The 21,628-nt window shown below is 37.3% G+C and overlaps 1 protein-coding gene across 14 annotated transcripts in view; it reads right to left on the bottom strand.

The window, feature by feature from the left end:
- Positions 1–21,628, bottom strand: part of DGKI (diacylglycerol kinase iota) — a 377,839-nt gene that overhangs the window by 126,201 nt on the left and 230,010 nt on the right. For 10 of the 14 annotated variants that reach the window (XR_012490351.2, XR_012490352.2, XM_074315319.2 and 7 more), the window contains 2 exons: positions 11,844–12,043; positions 6,563–6,625 (listed from right to left, as the gene is read on the bottom strand). Coding sequence is in view for 12 of the 14 variants with exons in the window: in XM_074315319.2 (XP_074171420.2) it covers positions 6,563–6,625; positions 11,844–12,043 (263 nt within the window). In the remaining 2 variants the exon portion in view is untranslated. The remainder of the gene's footprint in view (positions 1–6,562; positions 6,626–11,843; positions 12,044–21,628) is intronic. The other 4 variants (XM_074315321.2, XM_074315326.2, XM_074315329.2 and 1 more) reach the window with 1 other exon arrangement.

Raw genomic sequence — 21,628 nt, 5'->3', positions numbered from 1 at the left:
AAATCCACGCAATTTTGCATTGGGAAACATCGTGTTTATGTTCAAATTGTAACTGCTGTGCAAGATGGCATAATACATTTAACATATGTTGATGGTAATTCAAAACATAGTGTTTTCTCTGCAGAATTGTTTTGCTGAGTTCAGCTATGGCAGTCTCCAAGTAATGGCAGTGCATAAGAAGGGAATACAGTGTGACAGCTCTCTGCTTTAAAAGGCAGTAGAGAACTGATTCTGGGTAAGGTGGGTAGCCACACATCGTTCTCTGCCCCCCAGTGAATGCAGCTATAAAAAAATAAAATAAAATCTAAATGAGTTAATGTTTGTAAAATGTTTAGACCACTGCCTGACATGTAGTAAATGCTCTTATATTATGACATGATGTCTCCGATCTTTTTTCTTTACTTATCTTTGGGGACTAGACAAAGAGTTCTTGAACATAACACCAAAACACAGCTTTATGAAGAAAAAGCTGGTAACTTGAACTTTGTTAAAAGTTGCAAGTTTTGCTCTACAAAAGATACTGTTGATAAGAATGGCGGCAGCGAGGCGGACTTCTTGAGTTCTGCTCCAGAGCTTACCACAAATTGAACACCTACAAGCCATCAAAGGACTCTCTGCTCATCACACAGAACAGGTAAGAGACTCGTATGAGGATTACTTGAAGGGCCCAGCTCAAGAGGCACAAGATTCAACACACTCAGAGGCCAACTCCAGACCAAACCAGAGTATTACCAGGTTTGACCTACAAGTGACACACCCAGAGGGAATTCTCTACAGGTGCAAGAGCCCATAGAGGCCAAGCCTCATTTAAGCGGTCAACCCTCAGGCAGCAGAACATCCTGCTGCGGGCAGAGCCAAGTCTCACAACTAGTCTGCCTAGGGGTCAATCCCACCTACTCACAAGCTAAAAGCAATTAAAGATCAACTTTAACAGGACAATATACACAACACAAGAGTCACCTTTGGAGCACACGCAGAGGAGAAGAAGGAAGTAGTGCAAGTCAAATATAAAGGACACATACTACATAAGATAACCCAGCAAGAACTAAGAACCCTAGTGGATTTACCTAATACATCAAAGCAAACACAGAGAGTCAGCTAGAATGGGGAAACAAAAAAACATGTCCCAAATAAAAGAACAGAAGAAACCTCCAGAATTGGAACCAAATGAAACAGAGGTAACCAACCTATCAGAGACAGAGTTCAGAACACTGATGATAAGAATGTTTAAGGAGCTTAGAGACGACATAAAGAAAGATGTAGAAATCATAATGAACAACCAGTTAGAACTAAAGAACACAATAATTGAAATAAAGAACTCGAAGGAATTAACAGCAGGCTAGATGAAGCAGAGGATCAAATCAGCGACTTAGAAGACAAGTTAGCAGAGATCACCCAAATGGAACAATAAAAAGAAAAAAGAATAAAAAATAATGAAGATGGTTTAAGAGACCTCTGGGATGACATCAAGCGCAACAACATGCGCATCATAGGAATACCAGAAGGTGAAGAGAGGAAACAAGGGATTGAGAACATATTTGAAGTAATAATGTCCGAAAACTTCCCTAACCTTGTGAAGGAAACCAACATACAAGCCCAGGAAGTGCAGAGAGTTCCAACCAGGATAAACCCAAACAGGTCCACATCAAGACACATTATAGTTAAAATGGCAAAGGTTAAAGACAAAGAGAGAATCCTAAAAGCAAGAGAAAGACAGAGGGTTACATACAAGGGAACTCCCATAAGACTATCAAATGACTTTTCTACAGAAACATTGAAGGCCAGGAGGGAGCGGCAGGAGATACTCAAAGTGATGGAAAGCAAAGGCCTACAACCTAGATTGCTTTATCCAGCAAGGCTATCATTTAAAGTTGAAAGAGAGATAAACAGCTTCCCAGAAAAGAATAAGCTAAAGGAAGTTATTACCACCAAGCCAGCATTGCAGGAAATATTAAAAGGGCTTCTGTAAATGGAAGAAAGATGAAAACAATCTAACTACAAATTTAAAAAATGGCAATAACTGTGTATCTATGAACAATCACTTTAAATGTAAATGGATTAAATGCTCCAATCAAAAGACATAGGGTGGCTGAGTGGATAAGAAAGCAAGACACTTGTATATGCTGTATACAAGAGACTCACTTTAGATCAAAAGACACACACAGCCTGAAAGTGAAAGGTTGGAGTAAGATATTTCATGCAAATGGAAATGAGAAAAAAGCTGGAGTTTCAATACTTATATCTGACAAAATAGACTTTAAAATGAAGAATAGATTAAAAGACAAAGATGGGCACTGTATAATAATAAAGGGATCGATCCGACAAGAGGACATAACCCTAGTAAACATCTATGCACCCAACGTAGGAGCACCTGAATATATAAAACAGATATTGACTGACATAAAGAGAGAGATCAACAGTAACAGTAACATAGTAGGGGACTTCAATACACCTCTGACAACAAGGGACAGGTCTTCCAGACAGAAAATCAATATGGAAACAGCCTTAAATGACACATTGGACCAGTTGGAGTTAATCGATATTTTCAGAGCATTTCACCCCAAAGCTGCAGAATACACGTTCTTCTCAAGTACACATGGAACATTTTCCAAGATAGACCACATGTTAGGCCATAAAACAAGTCTTGATAAATTTAAGAAAATTGAATTCATACCAGTTGTCTTCTCTGACCACAGTGCTATGAAATTAGAAATGAACTATAGGGAAAAAAAAACTGGAAGACACACCAATTCATAGAGGCTGAATAACATGTTACTAAATAATGAATGGGTCAACCATGAGATCAAGGAAGAAATCAAAAGATATCTCAGGACAAACGAAAATGAAAACACGACGACTCAAAATCTATGGGATGCAGTGAAAGCAGTCCTAAGAGGGAAATTCACAGCACTGCAGGCCTACCTAAACAATAAAAAAAAAAATCACTAATCAGCAGTTTATCTTCACACTTAAGGGATCTGGAAAAAGCACAGCAAAATAAGCCCAAAGGGAGTACAAGGAAGGAGATAATAAAGATCAGAACAGAAATAAATTAAATAGAAACCAGAAAAACAATACACAAGGTCAATGAATCCAAGAGTTAGTTTTTAGAGAAGATAAACAAAATCAACAAACTTTTAGCCAAACTCATAAAAATAAAGACAGAGAGGACCCAAATTAATAAAATCAGACATGAAAGAGGAGAAGTGACAACAGACACCACAGAAATACAAAAAAGAATTAAGAAATTACTATGAGCAACTATATGCCAACAAATTTGATAATCTGGAAGAAATGGACAATTTTCTAGAGGCGTACAACCTTCCAACACTAACTCAAGAAGAAACAGAAAGGCTGAATAGACTGATTACCACCAAGGAAATTGAATCAGTAATCAACAATCTCCCAACAAACAAAAGCCCTGGACCAGCTGGCTTTACAGGTGAATTTTACAAAACATTCAAAAAAGAATTATCACCTATTTTTCTCAAGCTCTTCCAAAAAATTCAGAAGGAGGGATGGCTCCCAAACACGTTTTACAAGGCCACTATCACCCTGATCCCCAAATCAGACAAAGACACTACAAAAAAAGCAAACTGCAGGCCGATATCTCTAATGAACATAGATGCAAAAATCCTCAACAAAATATTAGCGAACAGAATTCAGCAATACATTAAAAAGATCATACACAGTGCTCGCTTCGGCAGCACATATACTAAAAAGATCATACACCATGATCAAGTGGGATTCATTCCTGGTATGTAAGGGTGGTTCAACATCCGCAAATGAATTAATGTGATACACCACATTAACAAAATGAAAAATAAAAACCATATGATCATATCAATAGATGCAGAAAAAGCATTTGACAAAATCCAGACTTGAACAGATGCTTCTAAAATAGGCAAGTAATCACATGAAAAGACACTCACATTAGAATTAAATTATTAAAATTTTAAAATGCTGACAGTACCAAGTGCTGACAGGAATGTGAGCAACTGGAACTCCCATAGATTGCTGCTGGAAATGCAAAATGGTACAACCATTTTGGACAACTGTTTGTCAGTTTCTTATGAAGTTAAACATATACTTACCCTGGGACCCAGGAATCCCATTCCTAGGTGTTTAACCTAGAGAAATGAAACTTATGTTTACACAAAACCTGTTCATTAGTATTTCTAGCCGTTCTAGTCATAATTTCCCAAAACTTGAAAAAACCCAGATCCAGCTGTCCTTCAATAAGTAAATGGGTAAATAAACGGAAGCATCCATAAAATGGAATACAACTCAGCAATAAAAAGGAACAAATGATTCATATATGCAACAACTTTGATAAATCCTAAAGTTGCTATGGTCAGTTAAGGAGGCAAATTGCAAAGGATTACATATTAGGTACGTACGGGAGTCCTGACTTTCATAAGGACAAAAGCAACTTAATGTGAATTTTAAACACTGCTAAAAATAGCAAACAGCAGCGTGAGAGAGGGTCAAAGCTAAGCTATCACTGCCATGATATATAAAGACACAATACTCACTGTTGTGCTTGGAGTTTCTCCATGTTCCTTGCTCTATTTGACAATGTTTTTCTCATTTTAAAAATAACACTCTAATTCAGTATATTTTTATTACATAAATATTTCATCAGTTACATGTATCGATATTAAACCTATAATGTTTAATATTTAATATACAACATATAATATAAAACGTTTTAGATCAATACTTGAGTTTTAAAGTGGCCACATCTATGTATCCTGCCTGTTACAGCCAATCAAAACAAACCTAACAATTTACCTGACTATATAGCATACACACCTGGAATAAGAAAAAAAAAAACAAGCCTCATTTAATTTACATACAACTAAAACTTAACACAATCAAAACTTAAACAGTGATAGAAATATGAATATCACATTCACTTCCATTGTTGATACTCTAATTACTCTCTGAACTCTATAAATAGAGCCATTGAAAATAATGACAACTGAGAGCCATTCCATCTACCTAAGTTTATTAACAGGCCTTATGCAGAACACAGAATGTACCTCAGCAATAGCCTCCAAATTGGAAATTAAATGCTATTTTCTTATTGATTCTTTGACCACTCACTTTTAAGGCCTATGAAGGTAGTTCTCTGCTGTGCTCACGGCTAGATACCAAGCACAGAACAGTGTCTGACACAGAGCAGGTGTAAAAACAATATTTTTGAAAAACATATTTGTTAAATAAATAAATGTGTATCTATACAACTAGGGTTGAAAGTGAGATATATATAACTGAACTTTAGGAATCACTTTGGCATATCCTTAGATGTTCGATATTGTACAGTTCAACTTAGACCTGTATTCTTTCAATCACTCTACTAACCAGCCAACAACCAATCATGTTTAGTTTCAGAACATGTTGTGTTAAGATCTGTGACCAGGGCTGGTGACACAAAGATTCCTAAGAAGATACGGTCAATGATCTCAAGTAGCCTAAGTCTAGTATGGGATACACACGGAGACAGAGCTAATGTAATTCATATCAATCTATTCAACCTTGAGAACTATAGTAAGTACATCAATAGGGAGCTCCAGGGAGGATGTAACTAATTCTAACAGCAAGAATCAAAGAAGAATTATTTTAAAAAGCAATCATTCATCCAGGCCCTGAGAAATACATAGGACCCTGACAGATGAATGGTGGCAGATTATAAATCATTAAGAGCGTGAACTCTGAAGTCAGACTGCCCGAGTTTGCATCCCAGTCTACCACTTATTAGCTGTGTGACCTTAGACAAGTTACTTAACCTTGCAGTGCATCAGATTTTTTGTGTATCACATTGGATAATAATACCACATATGGCAGAGGGTTGTTGGAGAGCAAATAAGTTAACATACGTAAAGCATCTGTAACAGGACCTGAAACAATTAATCCAGCTAAGTATATATAAGACAGAGAAAAGAAAGATGAACAAGACAGAGGCCACGACATAAAAAAAGTCCCGAAGGGAAGTGTTATAAAATATATTTTCCTTTTGTTTGTTTTCACCGGAAAAAAAAAAAAAGCACAGAGTGTATTAAGTACAAATTACTGTGTATAACATACATTTTGCTAACTCAATGACAGCTTGGGCTCATTGCTCTTTTATTATAGCTATGCTTCCTTGATCCAAAAAAATGCACAGATGCAGCTACATACACTCAAAACTCCACACTTAATTTTAGGGGTCTGTCCACAAACCAAGGTCACCAAGTACCTCTTCAGAGTCCTCCCTGAGCCATAGATAACAGAATGGTCTAGCGGCATTACCAACTTGCCATAAACACCAGTGCTTTGTATGCAATTTTATACAACCCCATGCAACTATGGGAAAAAATTAAACTGTGAACTCAGAGAAGGAACGAGACAAAGAGAACAGAAAGAACTTCACAGCTCCATCTCAAAGCAAAGAAAGAGTAAAGATGGTGGTTCTTCATCTGAGAAGCAGGCCAGTGAGGGAAGAGGAGGCTGGTCAGCTAACGCTGGCGGGGAGACGAGGGGGAAAGAAACTGTAAAAACTGACCGGCTTTGTACTCACATGGTGAAGGAGCCCGGCGGGGCAGACACTCGCCGCAGGTCCGCAGCTTGCACCTGATGGAGACTAGAGGCAGCAAGGGAATGAGCAGCGAAGACAGCACAACAGCGTGGACAGACAGGGAACAAGCCAGGAGAGAGAAAGAGAGACACACAAAGTTTAAACAGAAATTCAATGAGCGCGTCGCCCAACAGTGAATGAAAAGGAAAATCAAGCCAGCCACGAAAATAATCCAAAAAGCTGGTGATAGTGAGGAAGCCAGCAGGACACACGGCAGGGGCTGGCTCTGAGGCGAGCTGCAGACTGGAGCTCGGGGCAGAGCACAGGGCAGGTGCAGGGGGGTGCTGGGCAGGGCTGCAGGGGCAGGAGCGGTGACATTCCTCTCCTGCTCTAGGTCACTCGGGACATCCAGGGAGAGGAAGCACACACACACACACACAGGCACAACACACGCCTACACACACATGCACGCACACACATGTATGCACATACATGCACACACGTGCACACACACGCGTGTGCACACACACATGCATGCACACACGAAGGGTAGGCTGGTACAGTCAACTATCTTTGAGGAGAGTCAAAGTATATTTCGTCCCTGAACATCGTCCTCATGATTCCAGGGCTTTGTAGGAACAGCCATGTGAAAAGCCCGCCATCTTGAAAAGAGTGACTCAGTAAGAACTTTAACTTCCTTTGCTTAAATACCGAAGGCTTTTTAAGAACTCCAAAGGTAATCCCCCAAAAGCCTAAATTCACCACAGCGATGCTGTAATTCCACTCATATTCATGGTAGAAGAGTGAAACCATAGACTTCTCCCTTTTGTCTCTTCATTTATACAGAAGAGAGTCTTGAGTGGCTATTAAAAAAGACAAAATGCAGAATTCCAGAAGCTAAACACCATATTTCCCGTGGCTTTGACATAATTATTCTCTCCATTCTCTCAGTTTCACTATAGCTGCAATAGACATATTTCCCCCGGGCATGTAAATTCTCATATAAAGTCACCCATGAAGTAACTCCCTGTTCTTAAAGGACTAAGAGTTGTAACCAATAACACTCAGCAACCAGGATGATGGACTCTGGTTGCCTGATTCAAAGTCTGCCAACGAGAAAACTTGCCTTTGGACAATACAATCACCCTTAACAACGTGGTCTTAGTTACCTGTGAACTCAGGGTAACAGCCAGCTTAAGTTCTCCCAAAACACATGAGTAATGTTAAATTTCTGATCTCTTTCTGAAGTGCCTTCCAAATAGAGAGTATAATCAAATGTATCTGGCTACCACATTGCTAGTTCATGAATATGAACCTAGAGGAGATAGATCTCCTCTATTATGTTTTTGGGGGAAGGTATTTACTGGAGTTCATATTTTGAGTAGATTCATAAGCCACAATAAAACGAGATATGCTCCAGTACCAATTGGTGGGGGGGGTTGGGGGGTACTGAACAAAAATGAGGCCTAGCCTTTCAATTTGTATATATACATATATAGTAATAACAAATGGGATTATAAATGAAAAACTATTTTTAAATTATCTTTTCCTTTTTGCATAAATGAAGCTCTAGTAGTATCATAACGGCTTACTATTTAACTGTTTCTCATGGGAATTCCTCCAGGTATCCATGTGAATCAGATCCTGAAATCCTTCCACTAGTTATCGTAAAGTGTCATCCAGACATTTCCTAGATTATTTTTATATTCATGAGATTTTATACTCCTGTTATTTTAGAAATAATTTCTGCGAAATGTAACAGACAGAACATTACAGATCTGATCCATGTAATGAGTCTCACACCCACTGACAGGTACCAGAGACCCTAAGAGGAAATATCCCAAGGTCTTCCGACAGAACAAAGAAAAGGGACAAATAAACCAATGATCACACCATTTTTGACAAATAGTGTGATGGATGTAATGAAAAGCACAATAGGAGCAGTGAGTAGTATATTGAATGTCGAGAAGGAGATAGAAAAGGAATCTTAGGGAAAGTGATATGTCAGTGGAGTCTTGAACTTGAGTGAGAGTCAGCAGATGAAAAGGAAATGAGGAAGGCAACAGAAGAGCAACAGAAGTGCAAAAACATGGTGATGCAAAAGACAGCCTAGTGCTCCAGAAACAGCAATCGTCCCTGGAGCACGGGAAGATGAAGAATTCAGCGATCAGGAAGGTCTGTAAAGCTAAGGACTACGGGCTTTATATTTCTAGAAAGGTCACTTGGAAAAGACATTGTGTGAAGGACAGCAACACTGGAAGTAAAGAAATGAATTATAACATGTTTCAGCAGTGCCACTGAGAGGTAACCAGCAGAGAGGATGGATAGACGGTGTGAGAGTTAAAGAAGTGGGGAATAAACAGAAGGTAGATTTCAAAGAATGCAGTGAATATGTGAAACCGAAGGTGACAGAGAGGACTCCAGCGGCCAGGGACATGGTGAATGATTGGATGGTGGGTCCATTCATACAAATGTGAATGAAAAGGGCTCACTGGATGGCCAGGAGAGAAAGCAAAAGAAATATAGTAAGCCCATTAGTAGCGGTACATGTATTCTGAGGTTCCTATGAGATATCCAGGTAAAGATGTCAACTAAGGTATTTAGGTGTGAGTCTTCAGTTTTTAGAAGAAACCCTTGCTAAGGACACAATCTCACACTCATTAGCTTATCAGCCACAGATGAAGCCTGGGGTGCAGATGTCATCTCTCAAAGAAAGGGCAAACTTGTGAGTTGTTTGGGGAAACATGATGAATTGAAAAAGCTGCCCTCTTCTGACTGAAAAACTCCCCTCCCCATAACAACACACCATACAGGATTTTAAACTCAAAGTCTTAAGACAGATTAGACCAATTCTCTTTCTTCTGAAAGAAAACAGGTAAACGAAACAGAAGAAAGATATAGTCTTAGTAAAATAAATAAATAAATAAACAAACAAACAAACAAACAAGCAAGGGACAAAGGAAAAAAAGAGAAGGAAGGATGGAAAAAATGAAGGAAGGAAGTAATCATCTTTCATGATTTCCTTCTGACTTGGCTGTAATAGTGAACTTCATAGAACCATGGCTGAAAGAGAAAACCTTAGCAGACTCAGAAGGTGGAAGAAAACTTATAAAAAGATCTTATGACCAGACTGCTTTAAACTGGAAATTCCACTTGGAAATCCAGTGGAAGAAGTTAGATTTCTAAACAAGAATTTCTACTGAAATAGAAAGAAGCAATCGAATCCCAGAGCCTGGATAAGATCAGTGAGTGAGAGAAAGTCGTTTAGTGAACAAGTGTTATAGGGTAATGAGGTATTATGCTTTCCTTTGAAAACAGGCTATCGGTATTGATTTTTCTAAAAATATATAGTGTTGAATAATTTTCATAATTAGTATTAAATATCTGTGTTACTTTTAAAGTTTTATATGTGTTCTTTTAAAAAAAGAAAAGCATGTTATTATCGTCATGTCACATAGGCCTTGAAATGATCTAAGGTTGCTTCTTGAACACCTCTGCCCAGATAAATCAATGGCATCATAGCATTTGTCATGTGTATCATGAGTACAAAAAAAAAAAATTTATATTTGTTTTTATGTGTGAAGAAAGCCCAAGTGAATTCTTAACAATATAGTTACTGAGCAAATACAAATACGAATTCAGGGCAAGAGGAGCTTGAAACTAAATACCTAAAACCAATTCCATGTCCGGTCAGATTATTCAATATTGAAGTCCCAGGCATGAGAATGGAAGCTCTTTGCCTTCAGATATTAAGAACTTTTAGCTTCTTAACAAACTATCTACACATGACCCAAAACAACTTGGGCTACAGTGCTGTCTCAGAGATGGCTTTTCCCTTAGGAGTTCAGAGATTTCTTCCAAACGAATGGTTCAAGGCTTAACTCTAATGTTTCTAGAAAGAATATGGTTTAACCATATATGATTGCTGACATCTTACCTTTTTTAACATATAAACTAAGCAATTGTCTATTCAACCTAATGGAAAGTCAAGGCACCAGAAATAATCTAGGCGTTCCACTAGCTGCAAAACCTAAACAAAACAAGAGATACAACTAAACGGGCCCTCTGGATAATGATCTAAGAAGCGTGCCGGGGAAGTCCAGAGTGACTCTGAGAAAGGAGGAAGCAGAGGAGAGAGGATCTGTCACCCCCAGCTTCAGACTTAGAAGCAGACACCAAAAACTGAAACGTTTTAAGAGCCCTGCCTAGTGCGGTTCCTCAACATATGCCATCTCAGAAGGAGAGGTGAAGTCAAGTTTTGGCAGTGAGATATGGCACCTGTGTCATTGATTTATTCTAGGCACGTCTGTAGATTGTCATATTGACTCAATAAGTACATGGAAAAGCATGCCCTTGCTTCACAGACACTAGAGGAAGCCAGCCATTCAGTACAAACAGGTAACCATGCATCACAGGCCACAAACAGGAGGAGCATCTGGGAGCATCCCTCACTGTGACAGAAGAATAACTCAAGTGTGAGCACTGAAATGGTCTTACCTTGAGTCAGATTAGGCATCTGGGCATGACATATAGAAGATACTAAAAAAGATGCCCCAAATCCCCATCTTTCTCCATCTTTTTCTCCAACCCTTAAGTCAGATGAAGGGACACTAAAAGATGAATATCTAGTCATTACCACCTTATCTTAAATCAGTTTAACGAAACACCTAAGAAAGAAAAGGGCCAAGGTGGGATAGAAACATTAGGTGTTTAAGCTTCGAGTTGAGTCAGGTTAAATCGAGACAATAGGATGCCACCCAGAATTGCAAATTGAACGGAAGCACCAGAGTACACAGGACGCCAAAATGGGAGCATCAGGAAAAGGACAATTTGCCAACAGGCAGACGGGGATGCAACGTGGAGAGAGGTGAGCCAAAAATCCAGCTCTGCTATTGGAGAAACCAACACTCTCCCAGTGACCTGAGTACAGAGGCCGCCGGCCTGCCTTCTTAAAACCAAACCAAAAAGAGCACATTTATCTGGATGCATCGGATGGCCCTGGAATCACTCAATGATTTTCTGCTAGTCCCAGTAAATATACACTGCAGTGGTGGTCAGTGAAGAAGCATCATCAATCTAGCATACAATCCAGTAATGATTTCTAAAAGAAGGGTGTCGTCACTGTATAAAAAACATGAAGGAAAAATGTGAGAGAGGCCAAGGAACGGCTGTGTCCTGGACTTGGTTCCTTTCTCAACACAGTGAGGTCCCCACCATGCACATGCTCTGCGTTCTCCTCTCCGCGGTCTTCGGGTTCAGAAAGGTAAGCAGGGGGCAGACTCACTCATTGAGTAAAGGCATGGACGTCCTCCTCTTGCTCTTCTGTACCATGTTGGCCTGATTCCTCAAGGATATCCGAATCATGGCCGGGGCCAATCGACAGGGCTCCCCGTCCACTTGCATGGGGATGGATTTGTAAGTCAGCAGCATGACCTCCCGGCACTGGTGCAGCCTTTCTCCATGACCCCCCACTTGCAGGGCGGCCTGCAGAAAAAAGAGTCAATAGGAAGCAAGGAGTTAGTTCTTAAGAGTGAACTCAGGAAAGCTGGAAATCCCAAGTCCACTATATGGAAGCAAAAGTCCTTTGATAAACATATTGAAAGTTGTTAGCCATGAGTAAAATAGGAAACCTTGGGTAAGTCATTAGTCCACATAAAGTAAAATTTCTAAACTTCTGAGAAGCTTGACCATAAATTCGAATGGATAGCCACTTTTTATATATTTTCAGTCTTAATTTAATCATATTAATTTAATACAGAAGTTGTTCTTTGTGTTATCTACTCCCATTTGAAAAAAAACCAACAATGTAAGTCAAATAAAAAGAACATAAGAGATAAAGCACATACTGTGTTTACCCGAAAATAAGACCTAGCTGGACAATCAGCTCTAATGTGTCTTTTGGAGCAAAAATTAATATAAGACCCGGTATTATATTATTATATTATATTATATTATATTATATTATATTATATTATATTATATTATATTATATTATATAAGACCCGGTCTTATATTGTAGTAAAATAAGACTGGGTCTTATATTAATTATTGCTCCAAAAGACACATTAGAGCTGATTGTCCGGCTAGGTCTTATTTTCAGGAAAACGTGGTAGTTTAAATAGCTTCTATACTATATTTAAATATAAATATGTAGAATACAAAATATATTATCTAAATTTAAACGTAATACATAGTTACATATTATAACATGTATGTAACTTCATATGTTAAATATATTAATATTTAAATAAGCAGCCCACCCTTGGTTAATTTCCAAATTTGGCCAGGCTCTTCCTTTTTACCTAAAACCCACTCAAGCTGCTTCTAATTTATATAAAATCAATTAAATGCAAAATAATATTAATGATGTGATCAAAAAATTCTGAAAAGTAAAGCAGCTCTGAGGACCAAAATGAAACATAAGAACTCAGTTCACCATGGTAGCCATAAAATGGAAAGTCAACCCAATATTAAAAGTCTGTTGCTGAGAGCAAATTTGTATAACTTCATTGCCTTATTAAAAAAAAAAGCATATATATGTGTATATATATATGTGTATATATATATATATATATGTATATACACACATATATATATATGTATATATATATATATATATATATACATATACACACACACACACACACACACACACACATATATATATATGTATGTTATCATTTACTCTTTAAGGATAAATGAAAATCATACAATGCATGTTTGGTTATACCTTACATAGAGTACACAAATTATACAGCTTGATGAATATTTTTGTACACATATGTAAATCTCTATCCAGATCAATCTTTAGACAATTTGTAGCAAGCAAGAGATTTCCATGTGCTCTTTCCCAATCTACTTACACTCCCTCCACCAACCAGTTGGGAACCACAATTCTGTCTTCTGTCACCCTAGATTTGCTTGAACTTGAACTTCACATAAAATGAATCATACAATATATGCTCTTTTGTGTCTGACATCTTTTGTTCATCAGTATTTTTGAGTAATACATAGCAGAATGGATTTATCTATTCTGCTGGTAAACTTCTGGTTGTTTCCAGTTTGGGCTGTTATTGATGTAAACTTTCTTGTATACACCTCTTGGTGAATACATATGCTCTTGGGTACATACAATGAGTAGCACTGCTGTGCCGTAAGTTTAGATGTACTAAACTGTAGTACACCTACAGTTTAGTAGATACTGTTAAATAGTTTTTCAATAAGGTTATAGTGTAACGCATTTTGAGTATCAATTAATTTATAATGAAATAAACTTAAAAGAAGGAGTCAAATACTAACTCTAGCCCAAAAGGCAAATACTAACTCCAGCCCAAAATCTAAAAGGTTTACTTAGGAAAAAAGAAAACCATACATACTATCAGCTTGTTTCATATGTCTCATCTGTATGAGTTGGGGGAAAAAACCTTGTTAACTGAGATTTGTGAAGTCAACTTTCACCTACTTGGTTGACAGAAATTTGTATTTATATGACATTTTGAATTATTTCTATACTTGCATTAATTTGAACAATAGAAACATGATTATCTATAAATACAAAGAGAAAAAGACCACAAAGGGACAGAGTGGGGGAAAGAAAATAGAACAAAAAACTGAAAAGTAAAGAACTTATCATTATTGAATACCTTCGATGTTAAAAGCATTTAATTATATGCTTTACATACAATTTTATTCAGTGAGTGGGAGAACGAGAAAACAGAGGGGAATGCAGTGAGAATTTTCTAAAATTCTTTTTGGCCTATTACCTCATCCTCCAGTATTCAGCTTAAGGTTTTTTTTCGTTTGTTTTTTTCTGGCTGTACTTAAATGATCCATTAACTTAATCTATGGATTTGAGCCACTATCTCATCTCCAGAACCTTTCCAATATACTTGCCTTGCCTTTAAGTCTCCGCCCTATATTAATCTGACCAAACTATATCTCTTCATCCACTAAAGAAAATCCCATTTACTTCTTTTCCTCCCCAGGCTTGACTAGGCCTGACGACAAATAAAAATGCAGAAGCTCCTAAGTAAGAACTTAGTCCTCTGAGTTTCACAGGACTGACAATTGCTGAAACAGTTTCCAAGCCCTTGGTATGGAAAGGCATACGCCGTGCTTATAGACCACACATCAGCCATATTCTCAGCCTCACCATAGAAGAACAAATACACAAACATGTACAGGTAAATACAGTGTCGAGGGCAGGCCCCCTGGCATTTCAGAGTCAATCCAAGTTCACTGCACAGGCACAGGAGAAATTACCAGAGCTAACTTTTCAGGATAGACAGTTCTATTCTAGTTATTAATAGCATAGTCACTTCGAATGATTTTTGAAACAAGTTAGAGTAAAGGGAATTTTTTAAATACCTAACACAAATAGTTATTTTCCAACACTCACATTGGTCTAAACTTAACATCCTATTAAGGCTTATGCCCTAATAGCCCCATGATTTGCTAGAATAAATCATTTACTGAGAATACTAGATTGGTTTATGAATTACAGACATTCAATGACCTGTTCAACCTAGCATGTCTTCCTCTCGTAAAACCTTCAAATACTGGCTTTCTAGTAGCACATAACCTGAGAGTATAACAAAAATAGTCCCTGAGTTCAGTGCATCCTTTGCATTTATTACTCTCAGGCCATAATAAGTTCCCTTCACTCTGCAGGAATGGCTTGAGATTTTCTGTCTTTCCACACTGTACTCCTCCCTGGGATGCTTTTCTTCATCGCTCTTCAAGCCTTATTCTCCTTCTTACTGCTCTAGTCCTTATTCTACTTGCTATCACATGAAAAGGATGGGCCCTGGGCTGAGGGAGAAGAGAAGCAATGGCACGTCCTCCCTTCCTTCCTTTCTCACCACTGTGCCAGCCCCTGACTCTGTCTCATCCCTGTAACGAAAGACTCAAGGCAGAAATCAGTGACCTGGAGAATAAACAATGGAGATAATCAACAACACTGAAATCTGTTTGCTTTTTTAAAATGACTAACAAGGTAGTCTTATACGACTAAGCACAAAAATAGAAAACATAAAATTATTTTTATTTAATAAACAAAAAAGGATAGCTAAATAATAGCTAATAAATAATAAATAATAATAATAAAGGAAATTCTTGAAAATCGTACAAGAATGTTATTAAGACCTGCATGTTCATAATTTAAAAAGCCTACATAAGAGAAACTTCTAGGAAAAAAAAAAACTTGAAAAATTTGGTGTAATAAATACAGAAATTAGATAGATTAAACCAATTTTAAAAATTGAAGGAGCTATCAAAAATATATCTCATCTCACCCTCCCCCATTACCAAATATGTCAAGCAGACCAGATGTTGTACAAGTAATTCTACCCAACTTTAAAAAACAGACATTTAATATAAGTAGCTTTAGATAACATGATGCGATGGCTTCTGAGATAACAAAACCAGATAAGAACAGTATAAGGAAATAAAATGGTACCCTAAATTATATTTATAATCATAAATACCAAAATCACACACACAAAAAAATTGCTCCTGCTGATCTATTACATAAACACTAAATTGTGATCTATTGTGGGTTGTTTTTTTTTTGCAAGAATTAAGGATAATTCAACATCAGAAAACGAATCATTGTAATTTTGCTACGTTATGGTTTAAATGAGAAAAACCCTATTCTCACTTCAAAAGATGTAGAAAAAGATAATAAAGTTCAGTGCTTTTTAGGACAAAAACTTGTTAGACAACTAGAAACAGAAAATAACTTTTTTTTTTTTAACTGACAAAGGTCATCCACCAAACACAGAGAGAAAATATTATTCAGAATAAAACTTTAGAAGCATTACTTTCAAGGGAAGGAGTTATTCACTGGCAATGAATATTTTCGACATCATATTGGAGATCTTGAACAACACAAGTCAAGGAAATAAAATTGTATGGATTTTACTTATAATAATATGATTTCTTGTTAGTTTAAAAATATAGAAATAAAGCAATTAGAAGGAACTACATCAAAATATAAATAGTTATGGGTCATGTGATCATGACTAATATTTTTACTTTTAGTTCTCACACTCATGTGTATTATCAAACTAACCAAACATTTAATGTTACTTTTTCCTTAAAAAAATAAAAGATTGTATTATCTGGCATCTATACAACTTCAACCCTGGGAATTTCTCCATGTAATTTTTCTCGCTGCGTAACCTTTTGCTTTTCTAACTCATAAATATAAAAGAACCTACATATTTTAATTTCAATTAACAAAAAGAAAACTGGTTATGCTCTCTTTAAAGTTTAGGAGACTGAAATCTTTAGATTTCATACTGCACAGCAAATTAGGTTCCCAAATCCTCAATCTGAATAACGCTTTGAACTGTCTTGAAAAGTTTTTAGATTATTTTGAAACAGACTCAGAATGAAAGAACCTTCACAACTATAATGGTAGAGAACTGTGGCAGAAATAAATACAAATTACAATGTGTGATTATGATCTGTGTGGAATCCAAAAAGGTAATCACATTACCAAGGACCCAATGAAGAATCATCTTAATTAGTAGGGATGCATCTCAACCAGTAAAATGAATTGAAGACTTCTGCTGTGAAATTTGCAATTACAGGATAGAGTCTAAAAGATACAATCTTTTTTCCCATTCCAGTAATTCTATTTCAAATCTTTCTTAAAGTACCACTCTGAATATTTTAAATATACAAAAATACACACACCTTTTCCCAAATAACTACATTCTTCTGTTTATATAATCATTTTACATAGATGAATGCGTTTTTAAACAATTTACTTCTTAGAAACATAATCAATAGAATAGTTTTAAGAAATGTGAAATTGAATGACTGAAAAGAAAATTATTTCATTTTAAATGAAAAAAATACAATGGTGCACTGCTATATAAGTAATAATGGAATACTTGTGTGAAAATATAGGAATATATGCCAATATTACTCTGCTTTTTCTAGGTAGATTTTTTTATTATCTTGGAAGCAATCTAGAGTCACTAGTATCTGAGATTCAATCACACATTTGATACTAGCTAGTATGCATATATTACTTTATTCAAATCATGTAAAGAGAAAAATTATTTGACATAATTTTAGGATTCCATTTTCTCTTCACCAATTCCCACCTACTATTATTTTTCTCCCTTTCTTACTAATGATAGTAAGTAAGGAAAGAGGATTTGATAGGCCCCCAAGATACTCTCCCCCACCTTAGAGGGATCTCCTGAGCTCTAAACATTTATTTCAAATTGTCCCTTTTTGTATTTTCTTAGATGTCTCACAGGGGGTTCAAATTTAACTTATATAAAACAGTTCATTTTGGGGGCAATATTTTCTTTCTTTTATATTTTCTACCTCATTTAATATATGTGTACCCTTTACCTAATGACCTTGTTAGCCACTCGGGATTCATTTATATTCCTTGTTCATCCTTCACAATGAGTCACTCTAAGTAACTCTTGAATTCACCAATCCCTTCCATTTTCATTCCCACTTTCTTGTTTCAGACTTCGAGCTCTCTTTGTTCCTTCACCTGGACTTTGATGCCAACGTCCTTGGCATCAAAGATTTGTCTACTTGGCCCCAGCGGTAGAGATTCTGGTCACCCTTCACACCGATTTCCACGTAATCTTTCTAAACCACAAATCTGATCGTGTTTCACACCATTGCCTTCAATCCACCCATTAACAGCTGAAAAGACAAAGCGCACTGTTTCTGCTCTGTCCCTATAGACATGTCTTTATTCACCGTATGCAGAGTCACTTGACGCCACTATTATGGTTGTAGTTCCAGCATGCCGTGCTTTCGTAGGCTGCTCCCTCTGTGGAGAGGCCACATGGCAATCTCACTCAGAGACTCCTGCCTCCTCTGTGAAACCTTCGCTAATGTCCCGTTTTCTAAAGACTGCTCTGCTCTCACTTCTTTCTATCCTCACACGTGCCGTTCTCTTAGAAAGTCTTACATCAGACAGTGATTGCTTACTTCTTCGTCTCTCCCCACAACATCAAACTCTGGGCACCCAGAGAACAAGGTTCACCTTTCAGTTCATTCTGTAACCATTTTACCTGGCAGGGTGTCATTTGGGGACTCAGTGAAGTATTTTTGGATTCAATAACTACTCAATAAATATTCAAAAAGGAAGCAGTGACACATTTTAAATACCAAGTAATACCTTGAATTTACAAAATTCCTGCTAGAGACCCTCAATATTGCCCATATCTCTCATACTTTGCATGGCTTTTAATGATCCAGGCTCAGAAGCTATATGGCATCACTTGTACTGTATCCAATTCATCACATAGTCATAAGCCCATCCAGATTTAAGGGGAAGGTACAGAGACCCAAACTCCTGATGGGAGAAGTGCTCAAAAATTCAAGGCCATTTAAAACCCACCGTCACCAACAGAGGATGCTAGGGAACTAACTTATTATTTTGAAAATTTATAAATAAAGAAACAGAATCACTTATTCTGCTTTTCTGACACAAAGTGTATAAAGAAACAACCAACTCATAGGTGAAGAGAAATTACTCTTTATAGAAATATTCCAGTTAATAAATGAAGAAGGATAAAATTAGAATATCACCACTTTTCAGTCCCTAATGAATCCTGGACCAGACACTGATCATTAAAGACTATTAAAAAAAAAAAAGAGAGAGAGAGAGAGAGTGAGAGAACCAGACATTACCTATCCAATTATGGAAGCAGAAAACACCACCTACAAAATAGATCTGGGGGGAAAAAGTGTGTCTGCGTCATCGAGATCCAACTATCAACTTAGAGGAAACAGGAAAAAGAAGAATATGTTAATTGAGACCTCAGGGACATCATCAGCACAATTCAGACTCAGGGAAATTTTACAAGACAAATAGCCTGGTTTCTTCAACAAATAAATGAAAAAATAAATAAATAAAAGAGAGAGAGAGAGAGAGATGGGTGAGAACCTACAGAGACTTAAAGGGTCACGTCAACCAATCACAACAAATGGATTTTATTTGGATCCAAACAAATATAGCACAAGAAACAAATGACATTTGGGAGATAATTGGAAATTTGGTCACTGAGCCAATATTTAGTGATGTTCAGATGTTAGTGTTTTAACTTTTTTAGATAAGATGATGTTGTGGTTGTGTTCGTAAAAGAAAGTCTTTTTTATAAAAACACGTTCAGAAATAATTATAGATAAAATGATGTAATGTCTGAGACTCAAAACAATACAGGGAGGAGGTGATAGGTGGGGACATAAATAAGTTGTTCATAAGGCAATAATTACGGAAGCTATGTGATGGTACATGAGGGTTCAATAGTTTATCTGTTTTTATACTGAACTTTTTCCGTAACAAATATTTTAAAAACACACTTCACTAATTCCCGAGTGTCCTAGGAATAAAGTCAAAACTCCTAGGTAAATTCTATAATGCAATCTGTGATCTGGCCCCTGCCTGCCTCTCCAGAATCATCTATGACTCTTACTTTTCACCTCCATTTAAGCTCCATGAAACTAGTAATAGTTCCCAAGATGGACCATGATCTCTCATACTTCTGAGTATATACGAATTTCCCTCTATCCAGAAGGTCAAGTCCCATTCTTCTTTTCCTGGAAAAATTCATTTATTCTGTCACATTTACTCATGGCCCACTACAGGTGTCAGGCTCTCTGCTCTGTAGCGGAGTCGTGGACCTACCATTTGCCACTGCCATTGGGCCTCGCCCTTCCTGGCCCTCCTTTATGCCCTGGGAAGCTGACCCGCGTAGCCTATATCAGTGGTTCCCTTGTCCTTTAGCTGCTGGTGAGACTTCTCCAGAGAGAAGCACCAGCAGAAGGTCTAGAGAACAAGAGTGAGATCACTGTACGTATGTCCCTAGCTCCCTCCCTGCCAGGTTGGCACAGGCTGGCTGCTTCTGCTTCACAAATGCTACTCCTTTCAGGCAGTCCTTGCCAAATAGTTCTCTTTCTGGTACAGCTAACTGCTTCCCTGCCTTTGCACCATCCGTTCATCCATTGTTGCATCTCATAAACCCAGTGCACTACATTTTATAAAGATATAAACTCCATTAAACTCTCCTCTAATTACCCAGCTTTAGTCTGCCTTCTCTTTTCTGTTCAGATGCTAATTATACAATTCTAGGCAAAAACAACCCAAACCAAAAAAGACTATAAAAAGAACCTGCCACAGAATGGACGGAAAAGTTACAGAAGATGAAGAGTAAAGAATGTTTTAGAAAGAGACAGCGTGTGCGACGGCCCTGTGGTGTGAAAGAAGCAAGGGACGTTTGAAGCTCTGCTTGACTTCAGAAGCTACTTGAGAAACAAAGCAAAGAGGAGAGTGGGAAAGGCTGGAGCATCAAAGAGAAACTCAACCGTGCAGGCCAAGATTGAATAAAGATGTTAAGTAAAGATTTCCATTTTGATCCTGAGAACAGTGGGGAAAATATCTAACATTCTCTTTGACCACCAAGCCTAGGTAGGCGATCATCTTCTCTTCAATATTTATTTCCTGACAGCCTTTTACCACGCAGCTGGGACTAGGAAACTCTAGCACGAGGGAAACATTCAGTGAATGTTTACTGGATCAGTGAATAAATGAATGGGTAAAACACACATGGCGATGTTTGGGGCTGTTTTGGTCACCTCCAAGAATTCTTCCTGGTACATATCCTTCTTGAACTTTATCCTATCTGCTCTTGGCTGAGTCTTCTCCTGTAATTAGTATAAAGACCTTTGGAAAGAAAGAGCTATATGTGAGCTACAGCTCTGAAAATTACATCAATCCCAGCCCAATCTTTTACAGTTAACAACCGTGTCATTCTAGAGATGGCAGATGGAACCAGCAAAATCACCGCCTCAGGTGATGGATATTCTCACCATAATCACAACATGGTATTCTGTTAAACCTCACTAATTAGAAGTGATTTAGGAAAAGTCATTTGAAATCCATGAGATAAGTGAAAAAGAGAGATGTGTTGGTTTGTTTAGAACAAGAAATACAACCTTCTTGCTTTTAAGCATAAGGTATAGCACAAACCAAGTGCTAAACAAAGGTTGCAAGTAGCAACTTTATTGTAATTTGCTTTATAA

The sequence above is a fragment of the Rhinolophus sinicus genome, chromosome 8, assembly GCF_057876585.1.
Source record: "Rhinolophus sinicus isolate RSI-liver-muscle chromosome 8, RSI-T2T, whole genome shotgun sequence".
In the NCBI taxonomy this organism is placed as follows: domain Eukaryota; kingdom Metazoa; phylum Chordata; class Mammalia; order Chiroptera; family Rhinolophidae; genus Rhinolophus; species Rhinolophus sinicus.
The sequence above is the reverse complement of the archived record's forward strand: the minus strand, read 5'-3'. Positions and strand labels throughout refer to the sequence as shown.